Source organism: Lycorma delicatula, chromosome 6 (genome assembly GCF_047948215.1).
Source record: "Lycorma delicatula isolate Av1 chromosome 6, ASM4794821v1, whole genome shotgun sequence".
In the NCBI taxonomy this organism is placed as follows: Eukaryota; Metazoa; Arthropoda; class Insecta; order Hemiptera; family Fulgoridae; genus Lycorma; species Lycorma delicatula.
In genome coordinates this window covers 85,356,211-85,376,933 of record NC_134460.1, presented here as the reverse complement: position 1 = coordinate 85,376,933, position 20,723 = coordinate 85,356,211, and the positions used below count along the sequence as shown (strand labels likewise).

The 20,723-nt window shown below is 29.6% G+C and overlaps 1 protein-coding gene across 4 annotated transcripts in view; it reads left to right on the top strand.

The window, feature by feature from the left end:
* The window catches only part of LOC142325993 (roundabout homolog 2-like), a 1,010,872-nt gene that overhangs the window by 952,369 nt on the left and 37,780 nt on the right, over positions 1 to 20,723 (top strand). For all 4 annotated transcript variants that reach the window (XM_075368034.1, XM_075368032.1, XM_075368033.1 and 1 more), the window contains 2 exons: positions 13,591 to 13,744; positions 17,638 to 17,768. In XM_075368034.1, the coding sequence (XP_075224149.1) occupies positions 13,591 to 13,744; positions 17,638 to 17,768 (285 nt within the window). The remainder of the gene's footprint in view (positions 1 to 13,590; positions 13,745 to 17,637; positions 17,769 to 20,723) is intronic.

The following is a 20,723-nucleotide window of genomic DNA, read 5'->3' as shown; positions in this document are numbered from 1 at the left end:
AGTCTTGTACAGTCTCAGGTCGACCATTTCTGAGATGTGTGGTTAATTGAAACCCAACCACCAAAGAACACCGGTATCCACGATCTAGTATTCAAATCCGTATAAAAGTAACTGCCTTTACTAGGATTTGAACCTTAGAACTCTCGACTTCCAAATTAGCTGATTTGCGAAGACGCGTTCACCACTACACCAACTCGGTGGGTTACTTCTTACATCGTAATATTTCGAGAAATAAAAGTCAGATTAATATTAATGTTTGTTGGTGTAATTACATATACCTCATCGAATATGGTTTTATTTTAATGGATTATATCTTGAACTGAAAAATTTTTTAACGTAAAGAAAATTTCCCCTCTTTTCTGTTTGCTCAGACTAAAACTGTTTTGATGTGAATACATTATCTTTAAATTATATTTAATTCTTTTTGCACCAGTTTTGAGTTCATTAACGAAAAAATATTCTTCTAAAATGTAGGTTTGTTTAAAGGGTTAATATAACCGCTGAAGGTAAATATATAAAGGTTAAATCTTCATGAAAGCCAATAATTTTTACGGAGTGATTCACGAAGAAGGTAACAAACTTTCAGGAAATGTTCTACTTGTGAAAATAAAAACGAAAGTTCATATAGGTTCGTAAAAATGAAGTAATCGAGTCGGCTGACGAAAGATTTCACCCTGATTTCTACGCCTTCGGTAAAATTAAGCCAGACTGTTATTTTTTGGGACCCAAATTTAAAGATAAATTTAGCTCTTTTAAATGAAATATATCCTAAAAAATTTTAAAAAAGTTCCAAAACTGTATTTTTAGTAGTTTTTGAGAAGTTTAGGGTAAAAGACAAAAATATTTTATCGAAAACCACACTACTTTATGTTTGGCGTAAAGTAACTTTATTAAATGAATAATGAACCTAAAAGTTTTAAACAAAACTTATAGAGAATTTTATTCTGAGAAAAATTATTTGAATATAGTCCACAGAACCTAAATACTAACATAAGAATTTCCAAGTTTATTAAAACACAACATATCAACATTTTTCATCTTTGCATATATTTGTTATTAATTGGAGAAATGAGGATTAAGTCCAAACACTTTATTTCATTATAGTAATCCATTATGAATAATTATAGTTTTTTTACTGAAAAAAAGTATATATTTCGTTTGTTTGTCTACATTTATTTTCTTATTTATGCTTATTAGACTTGATTATTTCTCTTTTTATTATGATCTTTTTCAACTAAGTATACATTAAATTAACCCCTTTATTTCTGTCAGAAATGTTAGCATAGTTGAAGAATGAAGGGTAGATCGTATGATAATGGATAAAGAGAGTAAAATTGATGGAAGTGGAATAAATGGTGCGGTGAGGAGAAGGAAAAGAGAGATGGTTAATCAATCAAAAAGTTTTCTGTACTCTTCCAGCTGGCTCCCATATATTGCCTATCTACTTTTTATTCAAAATATTTCCGTCATGTCTCTTCCTAACCCTTTCTTTTTTTTCTTTTCTTTTCCCATAAACCACCCCATCACTCAGTATTCATTATATTACCATGTGTGGTTTGGCTTTAGCTTGGTTTGGTCCTTTGCCAGAATATGTCACCCTTCTTTCTAAACGCTTATGACGTAAACATGAAAAAAACATGTAATATTTTATATTTATTTTTTATTATTATTTTTTTTTTTTTTAAAGAGAAGTCTGATAAAATTCTTTTATAAAGATAATTTAAAAAGAACTAATTGATCTGTTTTTTTTGTTTGTAGTTGTATTTTGTACGGAACACATAAATGATTAATATTTAAAAATGTACACCCTAATTATTTTTATTAATTATATAATGAAATTATGTAATTAAAATGGTTTCCAATGTTTCGGAACATCCTGTTCATAATTATCATTCAGTTTTACGTTAAATTTCTTCATAATGAATAAAATATTTTTAACATATTCTTTCAGAAAGAAAGAACGAAAGAGAGAGAGAGAGAGAGAGAGAGAGAGAGAGAGAGAGAGCGCACGGACACATGCACACCATTAAACTGTAATATAAACTATCATTTTATATTGCTGCCACTTATTTGAATTTGTTTCATTCAATTAAAACGCTGGAGTCCTTATAATAAAGTTTATCGTTCGAGAAATAGTTGCAGCTATAACCTTTAAATTAACATTTTTTTTTAACCTCCAGGACTACCGTTAGGTATTGCTTCAGAGGATGAGATGAATGATTTTTAGCGTGTGTAAAAATGCCACGCCTGATCAGGATTCGAACCCGGGACCTCCGGATGAAGGCCAACCTAAATAATTTGTATAGTCATTTATATGGGTAATATTGTTTTGTTTTAAATTATGTTCTCGAGCTTAGTTTAATTAACGACAATTTTAGGTAAGTTACAAAAAATTATTAAAAAACGGTGTATATATGTATATTTAACATTTTTCCATAAATTACACTTATAAAAAAAAAAAAAATTATCCGTGGATGATAAACTTATTCTATTATTATCATGACATCATGGTCACTAAAACTAATTCCTAGAATCAGCCTTGAAAATTTTTAATTTCTAAACTATTTTGTCACTGAAGTCGAATTAATTGGTAATATCTTTGTTATTTTTTTAAATTTCACTACTTAATAATGTAATTTTACATGTTTACTCATTGCTTTAGAGTATTAAAATGTTATTTTTTTAGTCCTGAACAAATTACTCTCTGTTAAATATTGTATATCGTCTACAAATGAGATTTGAAGGAGAGATCAATTTAATTTTGATTTCTAATTCTTGAAATTTAAGACAGTACTTAACTTTCTCAAGATACAGTTTTTTCATCTTGATATGCTGTAAAGATCAGGCTAATATATAAATATCATGCTAATAATGATATTATTGTTCTACATTTTTTTACTGATAAAAAATAATTTTAATAAGAATTAAATAGGAAACTATTTAACATAAAGGGAAAGTATAAGAAATAAATAAAGATAATTTTAATGTATTTTATTTTAACTAAAAACTAACAATTGTTTAATGCGATAAGTGCTTCAGAAATCAAGAAACCCCCTGAATATTGAGTCTTAAAAATGTTTCCAAAATGTTTTTCTTTTTATTAATAAATTCTTCATTGCATTCTTTCGGCTGAAAATAAATTATTATAAAAAAAGAAAAATATGATAAAAAGATTGGAAATAAATAAGACTCTTTCAACTAGAGAGCTATTATCAGCACTACACTACCGCTGGGTGTTTAAACTTGAAAAATAATAGAAAGACTGATAAAATGGCATCGACGTGTAAGATTATATGAAATTTTTTATCAGTCTTCTTGCAGCGATAACATTTAATCGATTCCAATTGGTCGACAGTCATTCTTGCCCGGCTAACTGTTTTGTGTTTATTCTACTTATTTTTAAAAATTTCTATAATGTGAATTAATTGTAATCATCATTTTTAATTGGAAAAATAACATTTATTAATTTAGAAATTACACATATTATTATTAAGTGAAAGCAGTATAGATCTGGTAACACAATGACATTTAAAATTTTCTTTTTTAGCGATTTTTCGAAAAAAGTACGGTATTACATTCGGTCGCACGATGAGGAGGTGTAAAACTGACTTTTCGTTACGTTTTGAGGTATGAGGATTACGAAAATACAATTGATATATAATAGTTTGTGGCTCGAAAATCCCAAAAATAACATTTATATATAAGATTTTTATGGGTCAAAAATCTCCGAAATTATTTGTTTAATTTCATTGAAATTTAGATATGTAGTGTATCTGAAGTTCTGCATGTGAAAATTTTATGAAGATTAGTTGAATCGTTCTTCAGTTACGTACAATTTAACTCGACAACAGACAACATAACCTCAATTTGAGGTCATGTTGACTGTAGAAGTGTATTTTTCATATTTTCGCTTGTGTAATAAGTGAGATTAAACTTGATGTTTGTGTGTACGGCCTTCTCGTTAAGCGAACGTATCTAGTGCGTTGTATTTTGAAAATCAGTACGTTTCTGATTGCGGAATAGTGAGGGCGTCGGAAACGAAACGTCGGTCTTCTTGCGCAGAACTGACCAAGACTTCTTTTATATAAGCTGTTGATTTTTTCCTTACTTTAATATACTTGAAGAGAATTGAGATTGATAATTAACAGATTATTGTTTTTCAGGTGTTATCAATAGAACCCACCGAGTTGGTCTAGTGGTGAACGCGTCTTCCCTAATCAGCTGATTTGGAAGTCGAGAGTTCCAGCGTTCAAGTCCTAGTAAAGCCAGTTATTTTTACACGGATTTGAATACTAGATCGTGGATACCGGTGTTCTTTGGTGGGTTGGGTTTCTTCAATTAACCACACATCTCAGGAATGGTCGAACTGAGAATGTACAAGACTCCACTTCAGTTACACTCACTCATACATATCATCCTCATTCATTCTCTGAAGAATTATCTAAACGGTAGTTACCGGAGGCTAAACAGGAAAAAAGAGAGGTGTTATCAATGGTCAAATTAAAGAGATCGTAAGAGATAGCTGTAGGAAAGTTCATTAATATTTTTATTTTTTTTGCTTGATGATATTGCTACATAAGCTTGAAGTTTGTGGCTGGGATATGGGAAATGAAATTTTGCAGCGTATGAAAAACGCCATGCCTGACCTGGATTTGAACCCGGGACCAAAGGATGAAAGGCCGAGACGCTAAAACCCTGCCAAGGAGATTGGAAAATGTTAACTAATTAATTAATTTTTAGATCCATTCATTCAAAAAAATGTATGATGTAGCGATTTAAAAAGTATGTGTTTATGAGATTAGTTTTCATTAAAACCGTAGCGGCTAATCCCTTTTTTGTTTTTTTTTTTAAAGTCAATTCATCTGATTTGTTTAGTTTTTCAGTAGTACATTTTTTTATCAGGTTAGCTGACTGCAAAAAAATACAATTTTCTGTAAAAGTATTTGTTCATAAGTTGGATCTGCTATTATTTTGTTTTTATAATTTGTAATATAATAGGTATCTTGAAAAAACGCTTTGAAGTTTAAATTAATTTAATATTCGATTTTTTGCATTAAAAAAAAGGGAATTAAAATGTTTCGCCGGTTTAAATGTATTTCATTTTAAAATACGTAGTATACGGAAATAAATTCATCAGCTAAATGTTTTTCTTTATCTTAAGGTAAAAAAGTGGATCATATATTTTAAATTTGACCTTTCTCAGACATTATCTTTGTTACAAAAATTTTTTGAAACATTAAAATGATTCATAAAAAGGAGAATACAGTAACTTCCAAATCAGTGACAAAGCTGTTTATATATATATATATATATGAACGTACGTACAATAAAAGGGTCTGTGTACAATCGGGTTATTAATTGTTAGAAAATATATTCCAGATAAAACTTCTCCCACAAGAGTAAAAAAATTATTATAATATTTTCAAGTGAAACAACTCTTCCCAAAATCGAAATTAGAGAAATATTCTTTTGTATGAACACGTATTTCTTTTAAATATTTTGATAAGATTTATTTGTTAAAAAAAAATTAACAGAATTCTAGATAGAAAATTTATTAATAACTTTTATTACTTTTAATGTAATAATGGATGAGTTCGTTACGGTAGAAACTAAATAAAATTAATGTCACAGTATGAATGATAAGTTGAATCTATCAATGGATGAATACATTGAAAGAGAGGGAATTTAGATGTACAACCAAATTGCCATTAATGGTCGATTTGGTATGCAACGTCGTGGTATATAACAAATAGGGTTAGAGACTAATATCATAATCGCAAAGGGATTTATCTGTCAATTTTAATTATTATAATGCACTGTGAATTGAATAGTGTTAGATAAGTTAATGAGTGATACAGACTCGCAGATCAGACTTCAATTGCGGAATCATCGTATTAATATGTCTGGGGAATATTTTTGTACGGTAAATTATTTGTGTGGTATATTTTTGCACTTTAGGAATTATCTTTTTAAATATGTTTCCATTTTATGGCTTTAAATTGATTGATGGTCACAAATCTAGATAGGAAAACAAACACCATGTTAAAAATAACCTGACTACAAAAAAAATTTACATTACAGTATATCTTTATTAAATTTATCAATGGATTTATTGAAAAACTAAATAAATCATTTTTTTATAAAAAGTAGAAAAAACCGGACGATCCCTGCATGGATTTCTTTGTCTGGAAGTAAGGAATAACTTTAGTTGTAGAAAACTGGAACTACTAAGTTATATTAAGGCCGTTTGAAAAGTTCTCTACCTTACAAAGAAAACACACGGTTTTTCAGAATTTTTTTCAGTGTTTCAATGTAGTCACGTCACAGTACGTTTTACATTTAGACCAACGATTTTCCTTCCTTTTTAATAGCCTTAGTATAATACGATTTGTCCAACTCTGCAAAATTAGCGGTTGTCTCAGCTGAATTACCTGAAGTGAATCTTTATCTTGCAAATCATTTCTTCAGGTATGGAAAGAGGCAGTATTCACTGGAAGGCAAATCCGGCGTATACGCGTACGTGAAAACACTGTAATTCATGGAGTTTTGCAGCAATATTCCGAAACGTGTGAGTAGACTCATTATTGGAGTGAAAGATCTTTTTTTTTTGGCCAGATGTGGACATTTAGCCTGAATCCTTCAGTCGGTCTAGTAATTAAGTATTATACTCCGTTGGAATGCGTGTCTTTTTCCTGGTAGTTTATGATTACCACACCAAGAGAATCCCAAAGAATCGTAGCCATGACTTTTCCTACTTCACCTATTGTTTGTTCTCTGGCGTGTAAATTCATTATACGTCATCTGTTGAATAAGTCTTCATCTGTTGAAGAAACTTAGTTGAATCATGTATACTATTCTACGAGTATAAAGAGGAAGAGAGTTTTTGTTTGTTCGAGATAACAAAAAACCTACTCGATCAATCGCAAAAACATTTTTACCCACGTTTCTTGGCATAACTTAGAAGTTTTTTAGAGATATTTCATCTCTAAAAATCTCTAAATATATGTATGTAGTAGTGAAGATTTGCCAGTTGAAACACAAACTTTAATGAATTGAATTAATGAACTAAAAACTGTTGTGAGTCTCTACCACTGTGTGATCTAAGTTTGAACTGAATAATTCGGATCGTTATTATAAAAATAATAGAATTAAATTTGCGTCAAGTAAAATAATATTAAATAAATTAAAAAAATCTCTGTTTAACAATAATGGGCTTCCCGTGGGGACTTCGTGTGAGACTAGAGTGATGAGCTAGGCAAGCATCTTGTGGGAGGCTAGACCAATCATCATCATCTAACTGGTAACAAACAGGCTGCCCCTGCGGCGCTATTTTGGGAGGCTCATGGGGTGCTCTTATGGGTGCAATGGGTTCCATTTTCAAAATTCAAACGAGGTGTTTGTTAGTACGTTGAAGGCTAACTTTTGCATGCATTAGGTACACTCTGGATCTAACGGATCACGGTTATTCGCAAATATATATAAAGTTTGTCTGCTTGTTTGTTATCGCATCACGCGAGAACCAACCGACCGATTACGTTCAAATTTGCAAAATACATTCGTGTTATCTCAGGGAAAGTTTCAAGCCATCGACCGAGGCCCTACCTTCCTTGAAGGTTAAGATATTAAAAATATTCATTATTTCTTTGTCCTGAAGGAGAGTGAAGTTGTAAATTAAAGATATTCATTGAGAAAAAAATAGATTAATCATTTTACTTCATGATTATATTTCTACCATCATGGCAAAGAAATAAGTTACGAATTTTTCGTTGTCAAAGGTGTGTGTATTTTAGTTACCGTAGTTACTATTATTCTATCTTTTCTAATTTAGTTTCTTTTTCAGGTTTTTATAAAGCCTGAATACTATAATTATTATCTATCAGTATTATTCTCACAACCATGAGGATAACTTACAGTGCGGGGGTCCAGGGGGTGGAGCCCTCTGGGTAGATGGGAATGGCGACGAAAGCAAGCTCTCCGGGTCTCCAGGCCACCGGTCCCCCTGGCAAATTGGGAATGACGAGCGAAGCGAGCTCTGTGGCCATTGGATAGGCCCTAAGAGCCCCTGGGCTGACCTGAGCCCCAAGGGTCCAGGTTCTGAGTAGGTGAGCTGGCTGGTGTTTAAATAAATCTAAATTCCCTTGAGACGTGTTCAGTCAAACGCGTTTTTGGTCGACTGTTAACAAATGCGGCACCCATCGAGCGGAAATATTTTTCATACCCAAAACATCGTGTAAAATGTAATAATACCCAAGGTGTATCGAAATGCTTGCGATGTCAGCAAGGTCGTATACCTGCAGTTCGCGATCATTTAATACTGTATTGTGGAATCTTGTGTTGATTTCGATGCTGTAATAGTTTTTGCACATTCTGAGCGTTCACCATTTGAATGGTTGTATGACCACATTTAAATTCAGCAGGCCTCGTTTTTATCATCGAAAACGAAGGGGAAGAATCCTTTAAAGTGGAATCTTAACTCTTTTTTACTTCCGTCATGGTTAAATCCTTTTAAAAGTACTTTATAACAGCTCGAACCTAATTTTATCCATTTTTCAGAAAATGTCAAAACTTGGTTGCTTTAACTCGATCGCCTCAAACAATAGAAAAAAAAAAACCAAAAAAACTGCAACTGAAACATCATGTCACGCCATCTAATAGATCAAACTTGACAAATGTTATAGTGGTTTATACTTGCTCCACTACGATGTCAGACCTAAAATATTTTAAACGACCCTAGTACTTTTAATTATTTAAATTATTATTACTTTTTTGGCATTTAAATTAAATTATTTTGAATTGTGTGAACTTTTATTTAAAAAAATGATTTCCTCAAATTCTCACTGTGCTCAAATAGTTTAGCCAAGAGGGAAACAGAACCTCAATTGAAATTCTAAAAGATTTTTCCTACAACGGTTTTTCAAGTACTTTATTCTCTTAAAATTTTAATCAGTTTCAAAATAAAGATGTCCTACTTCTAATTATACTGTTTTTCAAACTTTATTCACAGCCTATTTCCCCAATTTTGGTTATTTTCATTGTATTATATTGAGAACGTTTCTGAAGTTGTTTTACATTAAATTTTTTCCCGTTTAATAAAAGTCAGGTATGTTTTAAATTAAAAATTAAGTGGTCCCATAAATAATTTGAAAATATTTCTTATTGTTTGTCATTACCATTATTTAGAGTTGAATTGCCAAAGTGTTATGGTATTAAATTGAAGTTATTCTATTATTATTATTATTATTATGCAGATATCAAGGAATTATATGAAAAATTTTAAGGGAAAAAAAGAAATCCATATTCTAGCATTCTTGACAGTTTCAGCTCATATTTGGTGGTAGTTACTTAATATTATTTCTCTGCATTAATTTTTTTATTTTTATAATCGTGCTGATTTCTCAGTTTTAGTGACTTTTTTGTGAAATTTTTCCACATAGTCATTTTTAAAATAAAATAAGAGAAAATAAAATACAAACTCAAAAAAAATGTAAATAACTCTCATTTCAGGTAATAAAATATAAGAAAAATTAATATTATTTCAATTGTTCTTAAATTTTGTCAAATTAAAACTAAGTTATTTGATTATTTCCAATTTGGTGGGGAACTCAGAAATCAAAATATAAAAAGAAACTGGAATAAATAATTTTTTATGTGCTTTTTGAGAGTGGATTTTTTAAAGTCTATCTTTTCCCTTGAAATATTTTGCTAATAATATTAATCCCAATTCAGTATTAAGGTATAGAAATCAATTGTAACAAATTAGGTATCAGTGGAAATATTAATGTTACGAAAAATATTAATACAAAAGTTATTTATTTTCCCATTTCTGTGGATTGAATCTTTATGCCATTTATACCAGAAGAGAATTTGTTATTTTAGTTTTAAAATGAAAAGGAAGGTTGAAATAAAATAACTGTCATCAAAAGTAGACCGGCATAAGCAAGAAGTGCTTTCATACAAAAAAGAAGTCTATTAGTGTTAAGTATGGAGCTAAGAATTAGAAAGAAATTCTTGTAGATATTTTTATGAGGAATGTAGAGAATAAAAGAAAGTAATATAACAGAAAGAAAAAATAGAGGATTTTAAATGTGATATTATAGGAGGTTATTGAAATTTAGATGATTCAATAAAATTGAAAATGAAGAGGGCTTTAGATGAATACTAGAGTTGAAAATTTTGAAGAAAAATCTGGAAAAGAAATCAACTAGGTTGGTGGGCTGTGCATTAAGACATTCAGATTTAGTTAATTTGGTGATAGGGGAACATGTAGAAGGTAAAAACTATAGGGGAAGAAAAAGATTGGAATTTTTAAAACAGATAACTGAGAATGTATGTTCCAGAAAATATTTTGAGGTTATGTGATTAACACAAAATTATGTATTTTACATAATAATATATATACATTTTATAAATTATATTTTATATATATTTTAATTTTGAATGATTAAAATGTATTTTTTTGTTTACTGATTATTAAAAAATAAATAAAAAGATAATTCTTATTAAGTATAAAAGTTATTTTAATATAATTATTTAAATTTCATAAGCATAAGTTTCATTTCCGTAACTTAACTTATTTGCATGCATTTAATTTAAAGCAAATGGGATTATGTAAAAGTGACGTCAGTTTAAAAAGTTGTGTCGTTTTCCAGCGGTCGTCGTTAGCATAAACTAATTCTAGAATGTAAAATGCGAGAGAAGGGTAGACATGAAGCAGCACTGCCCTCCAGGGATGAAAACAATAGCAAAAGTTGATGGTAAAGCACAGCTGGATAAGTGAACACTGTTGCAACCTTTCATTCTATCTTTCTGCAATATTTTATTCTGTTGTGTTCTCTACCTTCGTATTTCTTTCTGTACAATAATTTATTTTCTCTGCATATAAATAGATGATGATAAGTTTATCTGATAAAATTTCTCATAATTTTGGAGAAAAATAAGAAAATTAATAATTGTAATAGTCTTTATCATAAAGAAAACCCTGTAAAGCAGGTTGTGTTTCCATTATTAACTACAGTGTATTATTTTTCTCTAGTTATTTATTTTTGAATCTTAATCTTATCTTTTTCTTCATATTATAATACGAATTAAAGTAGGAAATAAACACATTTCGTTGGTAGAATATTCCTTAAACTGCAAAAATTTGAAATAACAGAATCAGAATTTTATTATGGTTAACATTCATTTTTTTTGTGACTTTCTAATGTAGTAGACGTGATACATTTTTCCACAAGAAAAATTGGTTTCTATTAGCATCCTTAGAAAAAATCATACCAATTTTTCATTCAAACGCTATGAAACAGTTTTAACAATTCAGTATATACACAGCATATAACAATTTATTACCGCAGATACTTTAAAATTAGCCAGAAGAGATGGTACTTTTTTTACCAATTTAAAATTATATAATTTATAAAAATGTAGACTTTCATTTTGAGAAAATAGATGCATTATTTTTATGGGAAGAAATACTCCTATATTTTTTCTGTTCTCATAAATTGATTTCCATTGTCTAATATGTATGTTTGCAAAGCAGAATATCTAAATATGACATTGCCAAGCTATTTTATAAGTATTAGGTGCAGTTGTAACCTAATGGCAAAATTTAACTAAGTAAATAAGAATATAAAATTACAGAACATGAAATTTATTATTTACCTAATTTTGTAAATGAAATATTAATAATTGAATGATTTTCATGATAATTGTGAAAAAAATATCTTTGATTGAATTTTTTTTTTTAAAAAGCAATTTTCTAGAGTAGCAACATAATACTGTTTTTATTTAAATAATATTAGAAAAACCATACACAACTGTTCAAAATTTTAGTTATGCCTTTTTATTACTTAATTTTGTATTGGTTATATCTGTATTATGTACTACTTCCTGTCTTAACTTTTTTATTCTTTGGATTAATTTATTATATATAAATATTAAATCATATTATAGTAATATAATGTAATTATTGCAAAGGTAAAAATTATATTATTATGATATAATTATTTTATAATTATATAAAATTAAAAAAAAAAAATTAATAATGAGAATAAAATTAAAATATTACAGGTTATACCTTTCTCATTACAAAGTTGCTTACTTTATGTACATAAAATAATGTACATTCCTTTAACCCGTAACCCAATAAAAATAATCCAAAAAAATTATATAGAGATTGTAAAATATAAATTATTGTTATGAGGTAACCAATATGAATATGAATATTATATTTAATAAAAATAAAAAAAAAATAAAATTGAAAATGCAACAGAAAGATTATATATATATTAAAATGGATGACATAATAGTAATTCACATTTGTCAGAAAATTATGAAATTTATTTATAAAAAAGACTTCTTTGAGAGATAAAAATGGCTTGGATTCACTGATTAGTCACTTTCACCATTAGCTAAATATTATTGTGTAGTCACTAGACAGGAAATGGAATCCTTGAATTGGTCCAGAAGTAGCTCCTCCTGGTGATCACACCAAGGACAGATTGTTTTGACAGGTACCATCATCCACCTTAACCCACCGGGTTGGTCTAGTGGTTAAACTCATCATCACAAATCAGCAGATTTCGAAGTTGTGAGTTCTAAGGTTCAAATCCTAGTAAAGGCAGTTACTTTTACATGGATTTGAATATTAGATCGTGGATACCAGTGTTCTTTGGTGTTTGGGTTTCGTTAACCTCACATCTCAGGAATGGTTAACCTGAGACTGTATAAGAATACGATTCCTTTACATTCATAATAAAAATCCTCTGAAGTAATACCTTATAGTGGTTCTAGAGGCTAAACAGAAAAACAAAATGTACCATCATCCTCAGCATAGCATTCCTAAAAGAGTCAAACTTATTGTAACATAATAATCACACTGTATATACTTTAAAAATATAAAAGAATTTGTTTTATATAATTAAAAAAATTAAAATTAATTTAATTTTATTTTTTTATTTTTTTTTATTTTATAATAAAATTTGTTGCAAACCAAAATGATTGTATTAAAAACTTTTGTATTTTATATATGTCTAATATATGTAAAAAATGTATGAATAAATAAAAACAAAATAATTAAAATGTATGATTATATAAACAAATTTAATTTAATAGCATAGAATTAATGGTATCTGTTAATAGATCATAACACCTGTAGGTGACCTGTCAAAAGCCCCAAGTCACTTCTAAAAATGACAGCCATTCTTAAGAATTACAAACAAAATATGTCAGGCTTACTAGGAAATGTGAGAGGAGTGAAGTATGAGATACAAACAGCACTAACATAGTGTTTTAATTTTGTAGTACTTACAACAAAAGCCTAGTAGCTAAATATAAAAGTAAATCAAAATAATATTACAGCGTAAAAGTTCAGGTATATTTTTTGAACTCATGAAGTAGGATATCAAATGAACAGTCTTTGAGAGCTTGCAGGTTTAATGAATTGAATTAAAGAAAAAAATAACTGCCATAATTCATGTTATGAAATTTTTAATTAATTAGAAAATGTAATTTATCAATCATTGAAGATAGAGATTAAAAATTATAATTTAGTTTCTTTCTTTTTTTTAATTTCATTTCCACTTATGTTTGTTGCAGTACTGAGGGAGAATTTTCGTGTTGAACCAAAAGATACGAAAATAGCTGCTGGAGAGACAGCTCTTTTAGAATGTGGACCACCAAAAGGGCATCCAGAACCAACATTATTCTGGAAGAAAAATGATCAAATCTTAGATTTAGAATCATCTAAAAGGTATACAGTTCATAACAACATTAAATGTATAAATTATTATTATTAATAAATATTTCTTTAATCTTTTTTATGCACTGATAAATTATGGTAATATATTACAATTGATTGGTTTGCCAAGTGTGACAGGAAGAAAGTTATGGTTGGCATTTTTACACATTGTATATTCATCAGATGTCACTTTGGTAGTCTATATTTGATTTTAAACATATCAGTAACATAATGTTTAAAACAAGTTAATTCTATTGTACGTATTATTAGTTAACTTTAGCTAATTAATTTCAATCATGGGGAAGCCCCCAAGACTAAGCATTCATAAGTAGGTATGAGATTTTTTGAGCTTTTTAGATTTTAATTATTCTCATGTGTTTTACTTAAGAGTAAGATGAATTGACTAGTGTTAACTACCTCTTTCAAGATATGTAAAATAGAAAATGGGAAATTTTACTTTATGAATATATTTTGTGACATGAATAAACTAAACATTTATCTCCAAAGAACATTTTTTGATTCTTTTGTGTTATTTAAAACATTATCATATAATTATTTGTCCTAAGGCAGGTTCCTTGCACCATCTTCATCACCTTCTCCTCTACTCCTACCTAAAGATTCTTTAGCTTCCATTTCATTTTAGATTGTCCATAATTTTTACTCTTTTCCATCTTCTATTTATTGCTCCTTCTCATCAGTCGCTTTCTCATGATGTGTATAGACATTTATTTTTATTCTGAATCTTCTGATTAAGCTTCTATTATCATTAACTCCCCGCATAACTTCTTCATATTTCACTTTATCTATTTAAACTTCTTTCAGCACTTCACTTTCTTTTTTCTTAGTGTTCATGATTCATATCCATATAAAAGTACACTTCAATTATAACATTTCACAAGATTTGTTTTTTTTTTACAACTACATAACTGTTAAAAAAGACGCATATCGATAGAGGTAGAGTCATTGTAATAAGGATAAAATCAAAACCTAAACCGACAACGATTGTTAACGTCTATATGCCTACAAGCGCCCATGATGATGATGAGGTAGAGTGTGTATACGAAGAGATTGATGAAGCAATTAAACACGTAAAAGGAGATGAAAATTTAATAATAGTTGGAGATTGGAATGCAAGCATTGGAAAAGGCAAGGAAGGAAATATAGTGGGAGAATACGGGCTGGGCAAAAGGAATGAAAGAGGGGACCGACTTATAGAGTTTTGCACGAAGTATAATTTAGTAATTGCCAACACCCAATTTAAAAATCATAATAGAAGAATATACACTTGGAAAAAGCCAGGCGATACTGCAAAGTATCAGATAGATTATATCATGGTTAAGCAAAGATTTAGAAATCAACTCGACTGCAAAACTTACCCTGGAGCAGACATTGATAGCGACCATAATTTGGTGATAATGAAATGTAGATTGGGGTTTAAAAACCTGAAGAAAAGGTGTCAGATGAATCGGTGGAATTTAGAGAAGCTTGAGGAAGAGGAGGTAAAGAAGATTTTTGAGGAGGACATCGCAAGAGGTCTGAGTAAAAAAGATAAGGTAGAAAATGTAGAAGAAGAATGGGAGTATGTTAAAAAGGAAATTCTTAAATCAGCAGAAGCAAACTTAGGCGGAATAAAGAGAACTGGTAGAAAACCTTGGGTTTCAGACGTATATTGCAGCTGATGGATGAACGTAGAAAATATAAGAATGCTAGTGATGAAGAAAGTAAAAGGAACTATCGGCAATTAAGAAATGCTATAAACAGGAAGTGCAAACTGGCGAAAGAAGAGTGGATTAAAGAAAAGTGTTCAGAAGTGGAAAGAGAAATGAACATTGGTAAAATAGACGGAGCATACAGGAAAGTTAAGGAAAATTTTGGGGTACATAAATTAAAATCTAATAATGTGTTAAACAAAGATGGTACACCAATATATAATACGAAAGGTAAAGTCGATAGATGGGTGGAATATATTGAAGACTTATACGGAGGAAATGAATTAGAAAATGGTGTTATAGAGGAAGAAGAGGAAGTTGAGGAGGATGAAATGGGAGAAACAATACTGAGATCTGAATTTAAGAGAGCATTAAAAGAGTTAAATGGCAGAAAAGCTCCTGGAATAGACTGGAGTACCTGTAGAATTACTGCGCAGTGCAGGTGAGGAAGCGATTTATAGATTATACAAACTGGTGTGTAATATTTATGAAAAAGGGGAATTTCCATCAGAATTCAAAAAAAGTGTTATAGTAATGATACCAAAGAAAGCAGGGGCAGATAAATGTGAAGAATACAGAACAGTTAGTTTAACTAGTCATGCATCAAAAATCTTAACTAGAATTCTATACAGAAGAATTGAGAGGAGAATGGAGGAAGTGTTAGAAGAAGACCAATTCGGTTTCAGAAAAAGTATAGGGACAAGGGAAGCAATTTTAGGCCTCAGATTAATAGTAGAAGGAAGATTAAAGAAAAACAAACCAACATACTTGGCGTTTATAGACCTAGAAAAGGCATTTGATAACGTAGACTGGAATAAAATGTTCAGCATTTAAAAAAAATTAGGGTTCAAATACAGAGATAGAAAAACAATTGCTAACATGTACAGGAACCAAATAGCAACAGTAACAATTGAAGAACATAAGAAAGAAGCCGTAATAAGAAAGGGAGTTCGACAAGGGTGTTCCCTGTCTCCGTTACTTTTTAATCTTTACATGGAACTAGCAGTTAATGATGTTAAAGAACAATTTAGATTCGGAGTAACAGTACAAGTTGAAAAGATAAAGATGCTACGATTTTCTGATGATATAGTAATTCTAGCCGAGAGTAAAAAGGATTTAGAAGAAACAATGAACGGCATAGATGAAGTCCTACGCAAGAACTATCGCATGAAAATAAACAAGAACAAAACAAAAGTAATGAAATGTAGTAGAAATAACAAAGATGGACCACTGAATGTGAAAATAGGAGGAGAAAAGATTATGGAGGTAGAAGAATTTTGTTATTTGGGAAGTAGAATTACTAAAGATGGACGAAGCAGGAGCGATATAAAATGCCGAATAGCACAAGCTAAACGAGCCTTCAGTAAGAAATATAATTTGTTTACATCAAAAATTAATTTAAATGTCAGGAAAAGATTTTTGAAAGTGTATGTTTGGAGTGTCGCTTTATATGGAAGTGAAACTTGGACAATCGGAGTATCTGAGAAGAAAAGGTTAGAAGCTTTTGAAATGTGGTGCTATAGGAGAATGTTAAAAATCAGATGGGTGGATAAAGTGACAAATGAAGAGGTATTGCGGCAAATAGATAAAGAAAGAAGCATTTCGAAAAATATAGTTAAAAGAAGAGACAGACTTATAGGCCACATACTAAGGCATCCTGGAATAGTCGCTTTAATATTGGAAGGACAGGTAGAAGGAAAAAATTGTGTAGGTAGGCCACGTTTAGAATATGTAAAACAAATTGTTAGGGATGTAGGATGTAGAGGGTATACTGAAATGAAACGACTAGCACTAGATAGGGAATCTTGGAGAGCTGCATCAAACCAGTCAAATGACTGAATACAAAAAAAAAAAACTGTTAAACTGCATATTAACTGTTTATATCTGTACATTCTGCTTTCTTAATCATTGCTATCTTGTTTTCACTTCATTTTCACTTCTGTGGTGTTCTGCTAACATTGTAATAAATATCTGTATTATTTTATTTGTTCAATTCTGCCTTCTTTTGTGCAAGTATTCATTTGGCTTGTTTCTTCTTTCCTTATTACGTTTGCTTTTGTAACATTCATTTTAACTCATATTCTGTATATAATGTGTACATTTATATTTAAGCACTAAATGAAAATGAGTGGCTTATCTCCATTCAGCACAGTTCTATTTTTAAAAATGTAGTCACATATCTTCTATATTTTACAGAGTTCAAATAGTTGACGGTGGCAATCTGATGATCACAGATGTTCAACAGAGTGATGAAGGAGAATATGTATGTGTAGCTCAAAATATAGTTGGTCATCGTGAATCAAATTCAGCTACTCTTACTGTACATGGTATGTCTTAGGATTATATCTATATTAGACTATCATTTAAGATAATATATATACTCAGTTCTTTATTATGAATTTATAATTATCACATTCAAAACAAAAATTATCTAATAAAATTATGATTTTCAAAATGTAATAAGAAGTCTTCAAGACTTTCATCCTTGGGAAATTTCTCCTCCATTGATTTTCAATTATTGCACGTATGAAAACCAGTTCCTATATGTACAAAACTTTCCTAAATTTCAGAATTATTTTATTTAGAATTTTATTTCTAACTTACGTGTGAAGCAAAAAACTTATTTTTTTGCTTCTTATACAAGTAAGAATTGTTATCTTATGAAAAACAGGGAAAATGGTGAAGTTTCAGGAACTCACATTCAATAATTTTTTAAGTAAGTTTATTTCTAATTACAAATGGTTCAGATTATGATTACATGTATAATGTTTTCCCCAACTGAAAAATAATTATGTAGGTATGCATTTGGGACATGATCTTATTCCTATTTTTACATGTTACTGTTACATATGAGCTGATTTCTGTTATTTGCATTATTCATTCAGAGGAACAGCTTTATTTTAAATGTTTAAATATTTTAATTTTATGGCTTTCTTGTTCTGTTAAAAAGTAATAAAAGCTACCAAATTGTTATTATTGTATGTCTCATAGTCAAAAGATTTAAATAACATATAATCTATACAGCAAGGTAATAAATAAACAATAATGGCGCTGAACAGTTATAGGAAAGTAAACATTACATTTAAAACGATGGGAAATTAATTCTGTTGATTAACATAATTCTGTTGAAGAATCGTGTTAACAAAAAAAAACAAAATTTGAAGTTACATTAAGAATTTTGAAACTGAATTGAATAATTACTGCTTACTTACACTGTCTGTACAGCTTAATGCTTTCATTAGTTTTATTGATATTTTAACAAATAAAACTACTGATTAATATTTTCATCTCTAAGAAATGTTAGGTGGAATTATCAAATAATACAAGTAAAAAGTAATTAATCTGAAGTAAAATTTATCTTTTATTGGCAGATATAATATATATATTTGTACACTCACACCTCATATTACACAGGTATAAAAAAAAAATATTGGGGTTTTAAAGCTAGTTAATATCTCTTAACTTTGACTTATAGTAAAGAATCAGAATCAAAATGAAAGAGTAACTGGTGACTGCAAATGAGCCTGTCATCATTTCCATGTCAACCGATCCAGCAGTCAAGAAAAACATCATTGAAACAATTCTGTATAGAGTTATGCTAGAAAACATTTAATTCTGGGGAGTCCATTTTGTATTGTAAGAGTTCATGGGTATTCTCTGATTCCCAGGAATGGACAATATGTGTGTTAAACATTTCCACTAAGATGAATTGTTGACTCATCACTAAACACATTATGTTCAAGAAAGTTGTCATCTTCATGCTGCAGCACTTCAATCATGAAATCGGCACAGTGTAGTTGGTAGGCTTCAGAGCCTGTAACAGCTGTAAATGGTAACAACACATTTGTAAGTTTTCTTAAAACATTTCACACTGTCATCACAAACATTGCTAGTTTGCAGTTGGCCTTCCTAACAAATTTTTTAGAGCTATGTAGGGAAGACTCCCATATATATTCATTAATTTCTGTAGACAGCCGTGGTTGTTCCATACTCTTCCCTTTACAAAATCATTTGGTCATTTGATTATGCCATCAACGAATATTTTTGTCACTCAGAGGATCACAATTAAATGTTTTATGGAATGCATATTGAATTGTGACTGTAGATCCACATTTAGTAAATTGCAAAACACAGTGTCAGTTGCAAAGATGGCTTTACATTCAATCAATCTTTGCTAATGTTACTTACTGATAAGTATAAAGATAGGGAACCAATCTACGACCGTGTGTGCAACCAAAGTTGTCCTTTTTGCGCTTTGATTCTAGCCTTAAATCAACACTGTACACTAAATCCAAGAGATATTATAATACATTAAATCCCCAATATTATTTTTTGACACCTGGTATAATATAATCAAAGAATTTATTGATTTCAATTTCTTTGTGTTAATTTTTTTTAATGAATGAAGAATAATTGATTCAGTAATAACCAATTTAATTTTAGGTGTATATACATGCAAACATGGACGCATGAACAAAAAATCAATTTTACCATTCTATTTATTTAGAAGTGAATTTTTATTTTTGTCAGTGCAATATTACAAGTGTACATCAATGAAATTATTGTAAGTTCTGTTTCCTCTATCTTCTACCCTAAATCATGAGTACACCACCCTACAGTATGTAGCGTATAGCTTCAACCCTCTACATAGATTTAATTAAAGTAGTCATCCTATCAACTACTCCTTCAGCATGATGAGTTAACTGCTGCTGCTGTTGTCGATGGTGTGTTTTACTTCAAGAAGATTGAAGATAAAACAACCCTTAATACTCCATGTTTCAGAATTGTTAATTTACATGATTATAACTGTATTACTATCATCACTGAAGGGTGATTTTTAATTAATTATGTACAAATTAAATTGAAATTTTACAATTAGTTTGTGTTTTTCTTTTGTGTTTGTTTCAGAGGGAAATTATTGAATTTTATGTTTTTTTTTATTTTATATACCAAAAAGAAATAATTCATTCATTTTTGTAGTAAAATAAAGAGAGTAAGTGGAAAAAAGTAAATATATTCTTTTCTTTATTATAAAAAAAAGATGAAAACTTAAGTTATTAAACATTAAAACACCCTTAAGACAAATCTAACCTTGAGAGAGAACGAATGGGCTCTTTTGGGATTGTAAAGATGAACTATAAAGAATGGTAGGACATCCCCCCCCCAAGAGACTTATTTTGGCAAAATTTATGTGTGGTCTTCAACTCTTTTCTTTAAAATTGATTAAAAAATGTTCTTCACTTAACAACAGAGACATTGGCAATATCTATAACTTATGACTT